This window comes from Dysidea avara, chromosome 2 (genome assembly GCF_963678975.1).
Source record: "Dysidea avara chromosome 2, odDysAvar1.4, whole genome shotgun sequence".
NCBI classification, from domain to species: Eukaryota; Metazoa; Porifera; class Demospongiae; order Dictyoceratida; family Dysideidae; genus Dysidea; species Dysidea avara.
In genome coordinates, this window is record NC_089273.1 from 31,956,048 (window position 1) to 31,975,120 (window position 19,073).

Here is a 19,073-nt window from a genome sequence, read left to right on the forward strand (position 1 = left end):
TGTGGCTAGTAGGGCTGGGATGAATATCGATTTCAATTACTTTACTGCAAACAAGCAAAACTTTGAACATCATACGTAGGTAAAAAGCTGGCAAAATTACAAATGAAATAACTCAATAGTTCCTTAGTATCAAGGATTTGAAACATCATATGTAGTTATTTGGTGGATTTTAATTTGACGACATCTGTGAAGATTTGCCGACTGCCAGATCTCTCAAAGTTTCTGCTTTTACAATATCATACAACTGACCACGTGTACATACCAAAGTACTTTATCATTGAGTGATCAGTTTCTTGTTCCACTCATTAAATTAATTAAGAAACGTCCAATTGGAGTAATTAATAGTGTTGTGTGTAAACTAATGATTAGATCATAATGTTATGTTGAGCTGGTAGTTGTTGATCTTCAAGGAAAAGCATTTTTTTTTTGTTAAAAATAAAAATAATAAAATACAGTACTTTTTTATGGTATGGTGTGTGGGTGGATTGATTACAGGCTGTCATCAATGTTACATTTAGTTATATACCAGTATACCAATAGTTGTAACACAGCTAAGCACTGCCTTTAGGTCACTACTAACCAGTTTAAAGGTATGAAAGTGGCCTATGTTATATTGGGAGAGATTAAGTACTATACCTCTCCTATGGTGAAGCTGGACCCAGCACTATACAGATTTCAATAACATTGTTTAGCCAGACAACACCAAGCTAGCTACAGTCCCAATATCTGGAGGTGATGGAATTTATTTGAATAACCAACTACAGTACATACATACATACTTTATCCCATGTTTTACAGAGACAGCATATTTTGATGAGTTATCAATTACAAGATGAAATGTGCAGCAAGTTCTTGAGTTTATCCTGTGAGTAAAACTCTTATGACTTCCCCTACTATATAGTTAGTGCCTTGTGTGCAATAGTTAAGTAGTGGTGTCTGATCTTTTGACGTCAATATACGTACTAAGAAAGAAATTCCATCAATGGCAGGTGTCAGTTGCAACTGTGAAGGGGATTGTGAATGCAAGCACTACTATAGCATTGGTGGTGTGATGAGTGTTGGCAACTTGACATCACGCCTTCGGTAGCCTTGTCTTCTGTATAACTAGGAGCCTTTTCTGGCAGGCCAGTCCGTGCTGTCGATAGACTCTATTAGTTAATCACACATACAGTAGGAATGCACAGACACATGAACTAGCTAGCGATTATAATGTGCTTGCCAAATGTTAGCCAAAACAGAAACGCTTGCAAAATGCCAGCCAAAATGGAAACGCTATGCCAACAGGAGGTAAATGCTAGTGGAACGGGAACATTTTTTTTGTCCGCTACTGTAAGTTAATTTTCTCCAATATTTGCTTGCATTATACAGTAGCTGTTATAACTGTGCTACAGTTTCTGTGTAATACTGTAGGACACATAATACTAGCACCACTAGTTTGGACACGTGTTTATGGTTGCTTTAGCTCACGTGTGTTTCTGCTGTTTGGTTAACCCGTTTGTTTACTATGGTAGTATGTATTGTCAAATGGTTATACTGTAGTCATGTTGACAATGATATCTGTGACTGGATTTTGGAAAAACAATTCAAATCACACATTAGAAGTTTCAATATAAACGGTTTTAAAGAATTCAAGTCGACATAACTTGCCGAGGATAGCAAGCATGCATATGAAATTTACGCATCAATCTATTGCCTTTCAGACCACATCCAGTACTTGTAGCTGATTGTAGAGTTTCCCACCAAATAAGATAGAAAATCTGAGCAGTTGTATGAGCAAAGTAGTATCGCGAGTGCTCACAAAGGGGTGGGGGGTGGAGGGATGGGCAAGGGTTAGACCTCAAAACGGAGGCAGACCACGATTGGAGTCCAGAGACGAGGTTACAGGGCTGTACTGGCTCCTTAGTGGTTGATATGTAGCAAAATCAACAGAAAAAACGTCTGACCAACATTATCAGGCTGTTCACCAGTAAACTACTGATTCTTGCCAAGCCAGGTCCTTCACAAGGCCGGAAATTGCCATTCGAACTCTCCACACCACCCAGAGAAGACATCTGTTATAACCAGCCTTGAGTAGTTTGAGTAGTACTGAGGGTCCAAACTAGTAGTATGATAGTGTAGCTATCCACTGGTGGTGTTAGTTTGAGTTTTGTCTGATGTGCGATTTGGATTGGTTTTGTAAAACCTGGTCACATTTGTCAGTGGGTACTATTCAGCTAGTAACCGCAATAATCATGTGTTATCTATTGTTATCATTACAATAACTCAACAGGATAAACAGGTTAAAAGATTAGTTGTCCAGGGAGTAACATTTTAATTGTTTTTGCGCACACTCTGTACAGCAATTGAAGAGCTATTACTAATGCTGTATATATGGACCACTAAATACCTTAGTTACCTTTATATCTTTGATATAAAACACTCCTTAGCAGTTTTACGCAGCCCTTTTATGCAGGTAGTGTATGTACCTCATATAATTTAACAGAAGATGACAGTGCCTATATGAATTTCTAGGGAAGTTTTAATCTTTTAATTGGTTTGACCTCTTGAGGTCGTAATTCGTTTGAGTAACAAATCAGTTAGCCTTTACTGGTTTACTATCTATATGTAATGTAATGTCTAAACACGGTCAATTTCCAACATTTTCACGATAGAGTTATAGAGAGCACATTGTGTGCTGTACTCACATGGGACTAAAAATTTGTTCGAATGTTCATAGAATTTAGAAATAAAATTTAACAAATATTCTGTTTTGCACACACGCATGCATGTAGTTGAAATGCTTGTCACTCATGCATATAGGTAACTACCTAGAAGCCACTGGGGGGCTGCTATCCCATGGCGCGCAGACAATTGTGCAATATTCCATTATTGCATTCCAATCAGGCTGGACTGTTTGCTCTCTGTGCTGCCCCATTCACCCCCAGAATATATCATAATCTGTTAATTTATATTTAGTAAATTAAAGTTAAGCAATAGAGTATTTATGTTTCATCATTCCTTTTGTCGGTGTCATTATTGATGTGCCTGTCGTACTGTGGAGGTGCTAGTATGATGTAATGAAGTGCTAGTTATAATAATAATAATGAATCATGTGACTGAAGGACTCATCTCCATTATCATTAATAAGCACTTTCAAGTCTATCTCCCAAAGTTGGGTTCTCTGAAACAGAAGTGGTGGAGCAATGATACAATCCTCTCTGTTCACCAGCCACTTCAGGTGCACTGCAGTATAGACCAATGATAGCAGTTGTATTTTTCACCCCTAATAATACCTGTGACTCGTGTAGCTGTGTCTGACCGAGTATGTCAATGTTTTGCCTGCTACTAGCTTATACTGTATGTACTATTTAGTACAAGTCAGATAAGGTATTTTGTACAGGTTACTTGGGAACAAGGAGAGATGTTGACCACCTGTTGTCAATGAATAGCATGAGAACAAGTTGCTGGTATTTTAAAATGGTAATAGAAAATGTATATATTTCACATTGAGATTATGTAGGTTAAGCTACAATGTGCATTATGTTATATAGACACTATATAGAGTCAACAGTCACATAAACACAATTGTAGTTGTGCTCCAATGAAATTAAAGAATGCAGTTCTTAGGCCTTATTTTCAGCTCTGTGAACATTAAAGCAAACCACTTGTTATTCAGGTATATAGCAAATGTGTCCTTAAACTGGACATTGGGACGAATATTTCCACATGTGGTAAACCACCACCCACCATTTTTACCATTTGCAGTTTGTGTTGCACAATTAGTTCTAAACCTATCATTATCACGATCATAGGTTGAAAATTGAATATTCTTATTTGCCAATGAGTATGAAGCTATATCGGACATTGGATCAGTTGTAGCTCCACTAAATCCTGCTAAGGCTAGTGGGTATTGTTTAGAGGCTGGTCCAACTCTGAAATCACTATATGATAAATAACCTTTTGTTCCATTTGTAAACATGTAGTCAACACGGAGCTCCCACTTTCCTTGATTGGTAAGACAATGGATGGCACGCAAGCCGTACCAAAATTCTCCAGTCAGGCTACCAAATCCATCTTCATAGTCTACCCAGTCTCTCTGAAAGTCAACACTTCCATCTTGTCTTCTTTGAATTACTAGCCATCCTCCTCCATCAGTGTTAGCATCACAGTATCCTTCAGCTACCAGTTCACAATCTCCACAGAAATTTGTAATGTTGTACACACGAGATTTGAGTGAAGTGGAGAACTGAAATTCATTTCCTTTAACTTCACAACAGCTTCCATTGACATATGTTGCAATAGGACAAGCATCAACTACAGTGATTCCCAGTATAGAAGCTGCTATGATCATCATCCAAGTAGTGGCCATTGAAATGTTGTCTGGTCTTGGTAAATCTTCTGATATTTCAAATCAGTACAATACTCATATAGTGCCTGATCAGTGCTTTTATACTACTCTGGGTCAGAAAAGAGCTTACTCAGCATGTGAATGAAACTGAAAAAAAGTGCTGTCCATAACACATGTAAATCACCACTGGTCCACTGTTAGTGTAGTGCATGGCATATTATGCAATAGATGGGGTGATTATAGCTCAGTCTATTATACGTAATAGGTTTATTATACATCACTAGATCAGAGCGTGCATTGAGAGGGTGTTATTACTTTAGCCCATATGGTGAAACCCACAGTGCTAGTGGTTATTCAATTCTTTGACAGTAACAAATACTTCCTTAAAGGTATATAAGCCACTATAGTATAGTGGTAATATAAAAGTACACACGGAAACAACTATTTTGGCAAAAGCAGTGCTATATAGTCAGAATTACCATGAGCTCACTTAAATGCTCTGCATGTAAGGATGAGCACAAGACTACCAGTCTTGGTGATTTGCTAAAAGTGATGATGTTTAGCAGTGCCACAATGGATCACATCTACGTACTTGTAGATTGATGAATAATCTTTCCACACAGCTAGACACAACACAGTTTTTGAGCCTTAAGGATTTCCTATTCTTTTAAATTTTAAGCATTACGTGAATTACACCCCTGTGTTTAAAACCACTGTAGGAAATTGCTACAACTTGGTGTCCATTTTATTTTCTATGACATCAGCATTCTGAAAATCTGAATTACAAGTCCATGTAATCTTCTGTATACAAGTTACCAATCGATGAATATCATTATAATTGCTTATGGAAAGGAACTTTTGTGAGGGGTCAGGTTACAGTTATATGGTTTAAAATGTGACCAACATCACATGCATGTAAAGCATATGGATTCAGTGTACATGCTTTGATGTGGTAATGTGTACAATAACGTAATAAATGAAAAGTGCTCATGAGCCGCAACTCCTACATACCATTGCATCGCATGTACTGTGTGATGCATTGCTCACTTGTGTATTTACTAATTATAAACTTAACCATGATCACTACAAGTGAGTCATAAAACACAAAAGCAATATACAGTTATGATCATATGCATTCACTTTTTTAGGCTTTAACAAGTTTGATATTGAAACCTGATTGACTGGCCTCTGAGTCCCATAGTGCCATGCTTATTTCCTACGTGTGGAGACCATGCTCTGAGGAGATACAAAATATGGCAATTACAAGTATGTAACATTGGCACTGCAATTGGCCATGCTGCATTGAGTAAACCCTTGGGCAGCAGATCTTTGTATTCTGTCAAGTTGGCTGAAATCTTTACTTGTATTGGGATATACATGTAATAGTTGTGACATGGGCATGAGGGCTTTGCCTGATATGTATGCCTTATGTTACAGCTAATATGTACCGTATAGCCTGAAGCATGGGCGACCAATCACCCAAGCCAGTATGGATGCAACCACTGGATGTATTATATACACATGCCTAAAGGATTTGTTTATGTAATTGCTGTCTGGGCTACTATTATGACTTATGACTAAAGTACTTGGTAAAGGCAGAGCCTGTATACCAGAAGGCCTTATAAAGGCGTAAGATGTTTATGTTACTTTTCAAACATACTTAGTGAAGCTACATTCAGATATAGTCCAGGCAGCTCCTTTGACCTGAAGTGTGAAAGTGATGCATACGTACCACATCAGCATGCACACTTCACATGCAGACAATGCAGTTAAATTAAAATCAAACTTAAAATTAATTTCCTTATACTTGTTTGTTTACTTTTTTATAACATTATTATAACCAGGGACTTCCCCTACCCACACATACTGCATTAGAGCGGAAGGAATGGTACCAGGCTTACTGTTTTTGTCTGAACGGACATTTTCCATACATTATCAGTTTTAAGGCTACAGCTATGGTAGCAAGCAAAACTGTGATGGTTCAAAAGGTGGGTGTGGCACACGAAGATGGATCATGAAGAGACGAACATCGATTGTGCAAGATGAATAGGCAGCTGCAATAAAGATAACGACGTTTATTTGTAATTCTTTTGTAGACTGAGTGCATTACAAAACTTCAAAGGATACTTTTATAATTCTACTTAACCTTTAAACATTCGAAGCTTTGTCCCAGCCCTACTGTTGAGTGATCAGTTTCTTATTCCACTCATTAAATTAATTAAGAAATGCCAATTTGGAGTAATTAATATGTTGTGTGTAAACTAAACTAATGATTAGATCATATCTCATTTATATGTTGAGCTGGTAGTTGTTGAGCTTCAAGGAAACAGTTTTTTTTTATGGTATGGTGTTTGGGTGGATTGATTACAGGTGTCATCAATGTTAAATTTAGTTATATACCAGTATACAAATAGTTGTAACACAGCTAAGCACTGCCTGCCACAATCCAGATTTCTCTTTGCATTTTGATGAGTTATCAATTCCAAGATGAAATGTGCTGCAAGTTCTTGAGTTTAGTATCTTGTGAGTAAAACTCTTATGATTTCCCCTACTTTCGTTAGTTAAGCCTTGTGTGCAATAGTTAAGTAGCAGTGTCCAATTTTTTTGGTGTCAGTATACAATGATAAAAACTCCAGCATCGGTTGCAAGTGTGAAGGGGATTGTGAATGGATGAGTAATGAAGTATGTGCCAACAATTGGATTGGTGATCAGATCAATTACTGATATAACAATTATCTTATCACTATACTAGGTGCAATGAACACTTTGTTTGGATGCTTCAGTTACTGTAAAAACATTGTCACCCCATTCAACATGTATGTTTGTTTCTAATGTAACACTTCTCAATTTTTGTTATATGTACAGTTTTCATGTAAGATCAGTAGATTTATTGTGAGCAATAGCAATTAAGGTATTATGACAACATTATTGGAAATATCACTGTGTGTTTGGTGGGGTTGTTTATACAGCATACTTGTCAGTCACTGTTATTTGTGGTGTCAGTTTTTGTCAGAGAGCAAGAAAGGTGGATGGTTTGTCTTACTCTACTGTTTGTTGTTATCCTTACTATAGTCAGTAAGGTAACATCACTTCACTGTACTGATCAACAACTACCTCAACAACTACCAGCTAGTGGTGATGATGACCTCCAACAAGTCACTACCCTACACTACTGCAAGGCTGCCAACTGTACCATCATAATACTTGGTACTGGAGAGAAGCTGGACATTGTCTACACTACTGATAGTCTTATTGTTACTACCCTGATGGGTGGCCACACTTCTATGCTGTTTAAGATGAGAGAGCGTTTGATTGTAATGGTCACCAACTACATGTAGTTGAACTAGTATTGCTGATGATTTGCCTTTCAATAACTATGGTAGTTAGCGGGCTGATAGTTGCCATAACGACAATGTTAAAAGAACTACGTACATTATTTGGATATCTATTAATGTTATACAATATTGCAACTGTGTTGTACTGCATGCCTAACTCGGCTACACTGTCGATGGAATATCTTGTAGAAGTCAGGTCGCATGCAATCTGCTGTGTCATCAGTATCAGTAGTCCACTACTAGGACTTAGTGTTGAGCTTTTTGGTACGTGTATACTGCACAACTTTGTGTACATTGTGTATTACAGTGAGAAGCTGAGGTCTATACAGCCAGTAATGTTAAGCTAATATTATGCCATTTGTTGCATCAGCATGTGTTGGATATATTATACACAGACGTACTGTAAAGTGCACCAAAAATGTTTGTCTATAAAGTAATTAACTACACACAATAATGAGCTATACTATGAAAAATTTCTGAATTAGGGACACTGGCTCCCACCCTAAATCCATCCCTGGCTCATGTAGTAATTAGAAATTTCCCGTCCTCTGTCTGCATCATGTCAGAGAGTACCGCTTTAAAAGGTCATTATTATATAGCCACTGTAATCTCTATTGCTACAATATACGTAAATATTCTGTTGTGTTCTGAATGGATGGTTATTTACACGTAGGTCACTTTGCTGGTGAAATACCAACCTACTCCAGCACCTGTCTGTCCATATCATCCTCCCACATCTGTTAATATCATAACTGTATCTGTTCATCTTGACAATATGACTATGTGTGCCTTTTGCCTTTCTGTTGAGTAGTCTGCTCCATGCCACCACAGCCCCAAACCTTACAGATAGCAACGTGTGCAGCGTCAGCTTCAGAGCTGGTGTGCTGCCCGTGGATACAGGAGAGTATATAATGTCTGTAACCATCAACAGGCTTGGACAATATTGCATACATCAGGCTGTGAATCTGTCCAGCCTTCTTGCTCAAATGTTAACTCTACAGTGAAGTATGTTTACATGTATAAGCTCTCTATTACAAAATTAATACTTCTAGTTCTTGCATGTGTGTTAAATTCCTGAGGTATAAATTGCATACTGTACAGCAGGTGATGAGCCACAACTTTTGCGAAGCAGCCAAGTGAATTCTGTGATTGCTAAATTTGTGAGACTTGTTGGAACAATTCTACATATCTCTATGGCAGTGTAATAAGAGCTTCAGTATCTAACAAAACGCTGTTCAGTTGAACATATATTTTGGCAGAATATTAGAGGGTTTTGTGAGCTTCGATATGCAAATTTTGCACCCCATTCATCTAAGGTCCGATTTTCATTTTTGTCCTGCTGTGTATCGTCGGTTATGATATGGCGAGAGATAACATCAGTGGTGTGATCACAGTCACTGCATTTATATTGGTAAACACGTTCATGATACGTTACAAATTTCAATCACTATTTCTGGCATCAACAAAATCATCCAGCTGGTGTTGTTTATCACTTACATATCTCTACTACACTTACAATTAAGCAAGGACATCATCAATCCTGCTATCTTGGAATGCCAGCAATCTCATTTGCATAAGATCGGTCTTGCCATGGGAGCAGTAGTTGGGCTTGTATATATCATGTTTGCTATTGTTGTCACATTGAAGTAAATTTGCCAGCTTTTAGTTTAATCATTTCCAGCCTTACCATGACACAACAGTGCACCATCTTTGCAATCTTCCTTTGCTCAAAGAAGATGCATCGCAAGTATGCAAAGTGTCTTTCAAAAGACTAACCTTGACTGAAACAGTGAACTACAATGTATTGTTATTGAGGTACGTATGATGTTATCATGCTTGGTAGTGTATATGTACACATCATGTAAGCACCATAATGTGCATATCATCTGGGAAGATATACAATAGTATGAGAAAGTTATATATACATAATTTTGTTCTTCCTGCATATTCTATGTTTGTCTGTCGATAACCAGCATACTATACAAGCATGTACAGGATATTATTGTAATGCAATCGTTTTCATTTGCACATGTAAATGTTGTGTAAACATCATTTTACGTATCTCGAGTTACACGTGTGACGTGGAGTGATATAGCTGCCATGATAATACCCAGCGTCACATCTCACTACAGTTATATGACAATTTGTCTGATTGTCTGTGTAATAGTTGTAACACAGGCATGAGGACTTACCTGGTATGTATGTATGCCCGACAGCCTGAGGGCATACATATCAGACAATAGCCAGAATATCCCATGTTACAGATAATATTTAGTTCCGATCCCTATCAAACCAATACGAGTGCAACCACAAGATATATTTTATATACATGACTAAAGGTTTGATTGTGGGTCAGCAGCTGGTACATTTGGGTATGATGAATGGACAAATCTTAGAGAAATTTCGGTTTATAAAGACAATTAACCGTCATTATTTTGCATATATTTCAGAGAGAAAGTGGCCATGTATATGGGCAGGTAATATGTAGCTGAATTCTAGCACTTTTGCATCAAAATGTTACCAAATACATAGTTCAGTGTTCATTCGTTAAGACATCCAAATATCCGAATACTAAATTTGACATTTGTTGTAACCCTAGCGGCTAGTGGGATTAAGACAAATGATTTTTATTAATCATTTGTTTTTTTGACTACAAACAAACAAAGCTTTGAACATTCTTTAGCAACAAAAGTTTAGCAAAAAGCAGGCAAAGTTACAAATCAATTCACTGAATAGTTCCTTTTTTGATGTTACTATCAAGGATTTGAAATCTTGTAGTTGGTTGACTATCCTCTTTCTTCTTCAAGTACTTCAAAGAAGTCATCCATTCATCTACTAACAGAAATGTGTGCTATAAAGCAAACATTAAATCAAGCTATGTCATCAGTATCGGTAGTCCACTACTAGGACTTAGTGTTGAGCTTTTTGGTACATGTATACTGCACAGCTTTGCATACATTGTGTATTGCAGTGAGAAGCTGAGATCTATACAGCCAGAAGATAGGAAGCGTTGGGCCAAATGTTATGCCATTTATTGCATCACGATTTTCATTTTTGTCCTGCTGTGTATCGTCGGTTTTATGATATGGCGAGAGATAATATCAGTGGTGTAATCCTGCCAAACGGTCACTGTATTTATGTTGGTAAACACGTCTTTGATACATTGCGAATTTCAATCACTGTTGCTGGCATCAACAAGATTATTCAGCTGGTGTTGTTTATCACTTATCTCTACTACACTTACCAATTGAACAAGGACATCAGCAACCCAGCCATCTTGGAGCGCCAGCAATCTCTTTTACATAAGATCGGTCTTGCCATGGGAACAGTAGTTGGGCTTTCATATATTATGTTTGCCATTGTTGTCACTATTGAAGTGGATTTGCTAGTTTTTAGTTAATTGCTTCCGGCCTTGCCATAGCACAACAGTGCACCGTCTTTGCAATCTTCCTTTACTCAAAGAAGATGCGTAACAAGCATGCAAAGTGTCTTTCAAAAGACTAATCTTGACTGAAACAGTGAACTACAAATTATTGTTGTACATATGATATTATTATTATCATACTTGGTAGTGTGTATGTAAACATTGTGTAAGTGCAGTAATATAAGTGTCATCTGGGTATGTCCAAGTTACAAGAGTATAAGTACATTATTTTGGTTGTTCCTGTATATTGTATGTTTGTCCCAGCATACTATGCAGGCATACTCAGGATACTGTTAAATGCGATCAGTTTTGTTTGCACATACAATCATTATTTTATGTATACGTTTGACATTGCTACATGATAGTGCCTCTCACAACAGGTAGGTGACTGATTGTGTAACATAGCTTTGCTTGATATGTTTGCCTGACATCTTGAGGGTTACAGGCCCAAGGGTTGAGGGCATACGTACATATCAGGTAAAAGCCCGATTGCCCCGTGTTACAGCTAATATGTAACACTTCTGATCTGTATTAGACTAATATTGGGTAATCAATCACTCAAGTCAATACGAATGCAGTTACTGGATATATTATATGCCTAAAAGATTTGATTATGGGTCAGCAGCTGGTGCATTCTAGCTACATTTGGGTATAGTAATGAAGACAGCTGTCACCATATATACCCGTATTTTTACACTAGTTCCATTGTGCTACATTTAAGAATTATTTTGGCTAGTAGAGATGTCACCTCTTCTCTATACATACCAGCCAAGATGTGTATCATATATTCCACTGTACAGGGTATATACATATTTCATTATGTACTTCACAACTCCTTTTTTTAGTCATGCTGGAGTTACTGGACTGGCGATGAATGCTACTAAGTTCATTACGGACACTTCTCACCAACACAACACCTCACTACACTCCTATCTGAAACCATCCACCAACACCAGTGGTAGTGGTAGTAGTAGTAGTACATCAACACAAGATCACACTACTAAAAATGGCAATGGTGCTGATGTTTCAAAGGAGGCTGTTGATGATAAGACACTAGACCTGTCTGTTTCACACCAGGCCAATAGTGCTAGTTCTAGTCAAAGGATTACTGGCCAACCTATGACGAAGAACGTGGTTACTGGAGCAAGGAAGAATAAACGTAATATTCAGAGTTATTTTACCAGTCCAGGTAAGTGTGTTGTGTGTGTGTGTGTGTGTGTGTGTGTGTGTGTGTGTGTGTGTGTGTGTGTGTGTGTGTGTGTGTGTGCATGCATGCGCGTGCTGCAAGTCTCTCTCTACCTGTCCAGTACATATCTGTACTTTTAAAATATCACGCTCACTATTTTATTGATAAGACCACCTCATTATTGTGGCCATGTCAAGTAGATCTCAAATACAGTGGCTTACGCACAGCTAATTAATAAGGGATATAGGTTCTATTATTGATGTATGGAGACTCCAAAAAGTTACATCTTATTTACTATCTCATCCACTCATTTCTTCACTTCCAGGGGTACTGTTTATACAACCCCTACACACAATTCACCGAAAACCAAATTTTTGCTTTTTACTTTTTTACAGAGATAAGAAACAACAAACTATAAAATCAAATTACCACAAATGGGATGAAGAAAGCAGTTCAGACTCTTTCAGAGTCATGTGCGACAGAGAACAAGTCGTAAGGCCATGCAAGACGACACAGTAACCTGACTTGCAGACATATTTAGACATTGTAAAATTAGGGTCTCCAGTCCAGTGAATTTTAACTAGTCTTTACCTTCATGCACAACATGACACATGAAAGTCTTTTTTTTTCGAGCTCCCTGGGCCAGTTGAGCTGCTGTAGCACCGTAGTCATTAAAGCTTTCCTTAAATAGCTAGTTGTTTCCACAATTTCTGAGCCTAGTACTGTATGTTGTTTGGTTCCATATAGACTAGTTTGCCCACCAGAGGAGCCAAAAGGATACTTTAAGCGTACATTTGTAGCGGCTGCAGTTGTGTATCTACTTGTCCTTCAAAAATACAAATTCTTAAAACTGTGTGCAGCTGAGGTGTATCTAAAATGAATTCAAGCTATGTGTTACTTCACAATGATATTGTCTTGGAACAACATGTCCAGTACTCCACAAAATTGTTTCCTCAAAGTCTGTAGAAGCTAATTTTGGAATTATAATTCTTTTGTAAACTAAGTTAATTGAGTGTCATATCTTTGTTAAGTGTATACTCAGGCTTGTAGTGTATTCTAAACTATGGTCTTTGAGGTTGGTTGAACTGTGTGTGTTTGCCTGCTACACATTCATTACTGATATACAGTGTTTTGAACATGTTCTATTTACTACTATGCTATTAGTAACACATATATGCAAAATTGCATGTGTATGTTGTTCCTCTTGTATATTATGCTCTATGGACTTAGCCATGTGTGAAGTGGCCAATTGCTGCTGTTATTTGTAGCACTGGCATGTATGTGTTTGAGTGCTGACTCAGTAATCTGATTTTTAAAATGTGCTTGCTCAGCTGTACAGTAGCCATATTACAATGTACAGCATATTTGTTGGTTTAACTAGCTACCTGTGTAGGTTGTCCTGAGGTTGTGTTGTTTGTATGACAATACATCTTCTGCTAATATACTGCATCATCCCTGTTATCTGTAGTTACATGGCTTTACTGTTTTTGATCTCTTGTATATAGCCCACAAACTTCAGAAGACTTCTCCTTACAAGGAACAGTCAATGTTTTCACCAATGGAAGTGGTTAATGGGGTTGTTACCATGGATACACCACAACAAGACACTTCAGAAGCCACAAGTAGTTCAGTGACTATGGAAATGGAGCTACCATCTAATTGTGAATACATTAAAAATAACATCAAAGATGATGGTGATGTCATGTCTGAAGTTGTGTGTGGTGAGAGGACTGGCAGTGAACTGGTCACAGTAAAGTGTGATGAATGTGGGAGGGATATTCCCCTAGATGTGTGGATTGAACACGATGATTATCATGTTGCTACTAAACTACAGGAGTCTTTTAATCGGACACCGATTACTATCCCATCTGTTCCCAGATCTTCATCAAGTAGTCAGACATCTAGGAACACTAGTAGAACTAACAAGAAAACATCATCAGCAAAAGATAAATCATCTCAGAAAACAAAGAAACCACAATCATCTACTTTAGACAGATTTTTAAATAAGTCCTCAACATGAAATAATGTATATTTTGTATTACATATATAAATACTGTATGTAAAGATATGTGATAAGTACAGTATATCATAATTATATTAATGTCTAGTATCTGAATTCATATTGTTTATGGAAACAATTTTCCAGATGTTCTTGTACAAAAATAAAGGGCTGTGTTCCTCAGAATGTTGTTTTGCAATATATGGCAACATCCCATGTTTTTAAACATTAAAAAGTTTCATAACTGGTAATTAATGTGTTGTAATTTCAGTAGTCTAAATGTATGTGTGTTCATTGATACTAATGGAATCCATAACAAAGTGGTAAATAAGGTGTCCAGTTGTAGACATTCCTCTAATTACAGTGTTTTTTGAAAGCATTGTATGTACTGGATGTTTGTTCTTGTGGTTGCTGTTTAATTTTTTCATTCCATTACAGAATCACCGGAGAGCTACGTATACAGACTTAGGGGTACACGTTCGTTGTGATAATGGACGTCTGGCTGTGTATTGGTCATGCATGTCTCCTGGACACGATGACGCACACCAAACTAGCCTGGAGTGCTCTTTGTAGAGTAGGAGAAATGGCAAGGGTATCATTTCCTCATGGTGACTCAGTGAGTTAGTTCCCTCCACCCCTTGTGTGTTGCGACTGTGTTTACCAAGAAATGAATTATTTTTTTGAGTATAAATTGTGAATTTCAGTAGGGCTGTGTGGTAATAGTAAAACCTATATATCTCAATAATCAGTATTACAAGTTTTACTCAGCGTATTTGTTGACATAAAGCATTTAGAAATTTTTATCACTTCTCACTTTTTTTCCACAAGTTTTAATTTCCATCTACTGTAGTTATTACAAAAATTTACTATCAAATTGATAGTATCTAGATGATCTTTTTATCTCGGTTATCTTCCAGCCAAAATAGTGGGGTTAAAAAACTTCTACAAAAGGAAAAAATAGATTGTCCAATCATTCAATACAGTGGCCTTTGAACAACAGTTGTGTATAGTAGTTGAAGTAATGACTATTAACAGTGACTGTTATGTTAGAGTATTATGTATACTTGTAATGAGAGTGTGTCCTCTAGTTCATTAGAATTAGAATTACTGTATTGTGAGTGACCATACCTGTAGCTACCCAAGATACTCACCAGTGAACTAGCAGGGAGTGTTGTAATACACTATATAGTAGCACCCTGGGAATAACAAAGAAGTGTCATTACTAGTAGGTGTGTCCTGGGTCTAGATGTACACATGTTCACTGATACAAGTGGTGCAGGGGCATAGCTACACCCGGGCCTGCACAGGCCCAGGCAATCATTGCTGGTGCCTAGGTAGTGAGCCTGGTAATAGCGGCGCCCACCATAGGAGCACACCTGTAATTAATGGTAAATACACACTAAAATACACACTTGGTATCTTTTTGGAATGTCTTGTAATACTTTCCATAATAATATCATCAAAAAATCGTGTGTACTTGAGTTTGCCAAGATTCCCCCATCAATTCAGTAAACTTCTATGTAATGCCCAGCATCACGTGATAACCTTTAAGATTTGAGCGCGGGTTGAGATTCAACTGAACATGAGGTCAAACATGTGCTGCAACCACTCAGTGGACAACGGTACTGGATATGATGAAAGACAGACAAAAGCCAATTCCCAGTCAGTTATGGTTCCCGTCTTACTTGAGACAGGACTAAGGAGGATCATTGTTTATTAAAGTTTTCTCAGTGTTGGTATATATGCTAAAGCGCTCAAGTAGAGAAGACAGAATAGTGAAAAAGTAGTCAATTATGGGGCTGGAATTGTCACTGATGAAGTATTATGCCTATAAAACCGGCGCTTCCGGTGCCAGTCAGGCAGAAGAGTGAAAAAGAAGTCCGATAATGGAGTTGGAGGCTAAGTTAGTCCATCAATGTTTAGATTTAGCTTCTATATTTTTCATGCAATAGTATCTTAGCCTAAATGTAAGCTGCACAAACAGCAGTGTATAGTAGCTAGCTAGGTACATGTATGCACTTTTAAACAGTGTTTCGAAAGCAAATGTGTAGTAAACAGTCCACAGAGATGGGCTCGCATTTCTTGCTAAATAGTTTGCACAGGGACAGTTGAACCTTGTGCCCGGGCAATCCAGAAAGCTAGCTACGCCTCTGAAGTGGGGCCCATGTACAAGTTGTCCTAGTAAATAATGTATTTTGTGTAGTTGAATTTTGTAACTTGGACACTTTACTGTCATCCATACAATGCACACACTCAAACACTGAAAAAATGAGCACACAAAATTGTCACATACTCATGCACACACACGCTACATTGCAAAGCATGTGAAAGACTAGAATCCTGTACGAGAACTGTCCAGGTCTCATGCAGTGAGGCTGCGGAACCTGAAGTTCCACCCAATGCTGCTAAGTGAGACAAACGCATTTGCTTCCATGGTAAGCCCACCGATGTTACAGCTGGGTGGGCTGCTTCACTGGTTGACACCAGGCGATCGAGTCCCCATTTAAACAGCTACGTAGGTATAGACTGGAACAATATGAATAAAGTTTCTTGCTCAAGGAAATAAGAACACCACTTTGGCATAACTGGGCATTGATAACCACGCCGATGCTCCAGCCACACACACACATATGCCGTGCATGCACACATGCAAGTACACACACACATACAAACACACATGCACACACACATACAAACACACATGCACACACACATACAAACACACATGCACACACACATACAAACACACATGCACACACACATACAAACACACATGCACACACACATACAAACACACATGCACACACACATACAAACACACATGCACACACACATACAAACACACATACAAACACACATGCACACACACATACAAACACACACACATGTACAGAGCACACCGATGTGTATGTACGTACTGTACAACATACATGTGCACATGTACACTACAAAACCTGTAAAACATACTGTACAATATTGTCAACCTGCACTGGCCACTAAAATTGATGACTATGCAATTCATACCTCAGCTCAAGTGGGAAAGCTCAAATTATTATGGGTAATGCTTAAGTGTTGTTTGTACATAATGGTGGGCCACACATATGATAAACATGAGCTTCCTATGTTTATTTCCACCCTACAGGTTTGTTTTACAATCCAGTACACACATCTGTGTGGCTAGTAGGGCTGGGACGAATATCGATATTTATTAATTGTTTGTTTTTTTTTGTTTGTTTTCTTTCACTACAAACAAGGAAGTTTCAAACATTCTTTAGCAGGAAAAGTTTAATAAAAAGCTAACAAAACAATGTACTGTGCAAATCAAATCACCAAATAGTTTCTTCATTGATGTTAGTTACTATAAAGGATTTGAAACCTTGTAGTTGGGTAACATTTCTCTTTCTTCTTCAAAGAAGCCATGCGTTCATCCATAAACACAAACATGTGCTACAAAGCCTTTTGTTTAATAAAGCTTAACTAACTTTAGTTAGCTAGCCAGTTATTTAGTGGATTTTAATTTAATAATATCTGTGAAGGTTTACCAACCACCGGATTCATACAACTGACTGACCATTGGAAATCATACATGTACACAACAGGGTACTCTTAACTGTTAACTCTCCTTCCACTCATTAGATTAATTAGAATCATCTATTTGGAGTAGTTAATACTGTTGTGTGTAAACTAATGATTAGATCATATCATGTTGAGACATGTTGAGCAAGTAGTTGTTGAGCGAAAAGCAATTTTAAAAATACAATACTTTATATTGTGGTATGGTGTGTGGATGGATTGATTAAAGTCTTTGTCAACGTTACACATCATTATCAGTACACAAGTGGTTGTAACACACTACCTAGAGGTCACAGAGTTTGGCTACTAACTAGTTTAAGTAGCCTACATTGGAGAGGATTTAATGCCACTGAGCACTATACCTATCCTATGGTTGAACTGAACACTATAGCCGGTCAAGACCAACTTAGCTACAGTAGCCACCTACCTGACAGCTGGAAGTGACGAAATTCATCAGAATGACCACCTAATACTTCATCCCATGTTTTGCAGAGACAGCAGAGCCACAGACTTATCCATATTTTGATGAGTTGTCAATTGCATGATAAAATGTACAGTAAGTTCTTTAGTTTATCCTGTGAGTGAAACTTAAGATTGTTCCTACTATAGTTAGTGCCTTGTGTGCAATAGTTGAGTAGATATTTTGGCTTCAGTATACTATGACTCTTTCCTGGTAAGAACACCATCAATGGCAGTAGTGGTAGGATTGGTGGTGAGATGTACTATACCAACAATTGGATTAGTGATCAGATCAGTTACTGATATATGACAATTTTTATCTCATATCGCTAGACCAGATGCAACATATCACTTTGTTTGGATGTTTCAGTTACTGTCTTGTAACTGTCTCCCCTTTCAAACATGTGGGTTTGTTTATAATGTAACACTTCTCAATTGTTGCTATATGTACAGTATTCATGTAAGATCAGTGGATTTGTGTTGCTAGCACTTTAGGTAATATGACAACATTGTTGGAAATATCACTGTGTGTTTGGTGGGGTTGTTTGTATAGCATACTTGTCAGACACTGTTATTTGTGGTGTCAGTTTTTGTCAGAGAGCAAGAAAGGTGGATGGTTTGTCTTACTCTACTGTTCGTTGTTATCCTTACTATAGTCAGTAAGGTAACATCACTTCACTGTACCGATCAACAACTACCAGCTAGTGGTGATGATGACCTTCAACAAGTCACTACCCTACACTACTGCAAGTCTGCCAACTGTACCATCG

General features: G+C 37.7%; 1 protein-coding gene across 5 annotated transcripts in view; it reads left to right on the plus strand.

Moving 5' to 3' along the window:
* LOC136247071 (DNA polymerase eta-like) overlaps window positions 1-19,073 on the plus strand; it is a 73,928-nt gene that overhangs the window by 43,633 nt on the left and 11,222 nt on the right. For 4 of the 5 annotated variants that reach the window (XM_066038682.1, XM_066038684.1, XM_066038685.1 and 1 more), the window contains 2 exons: window positions 11,932-12,275; window positions 13,778-14,512. In XM_066038682.1, coding sequence (XP_065894754.1) covers window positions 11,932-12,275; window positions 13,778-14,292 — 859 coding nt within the window. In that variant the 3' untranslated portion in view covers window positions 14,293-14,512. Of the gene's footprint in view, window positions 1-11,931; window positions 12,276-13,777; window positions 14,513-19,073 lie in introns of those variants that run through there. The other variant, XM_066038683.1, reaches the window with a different exon arrangement.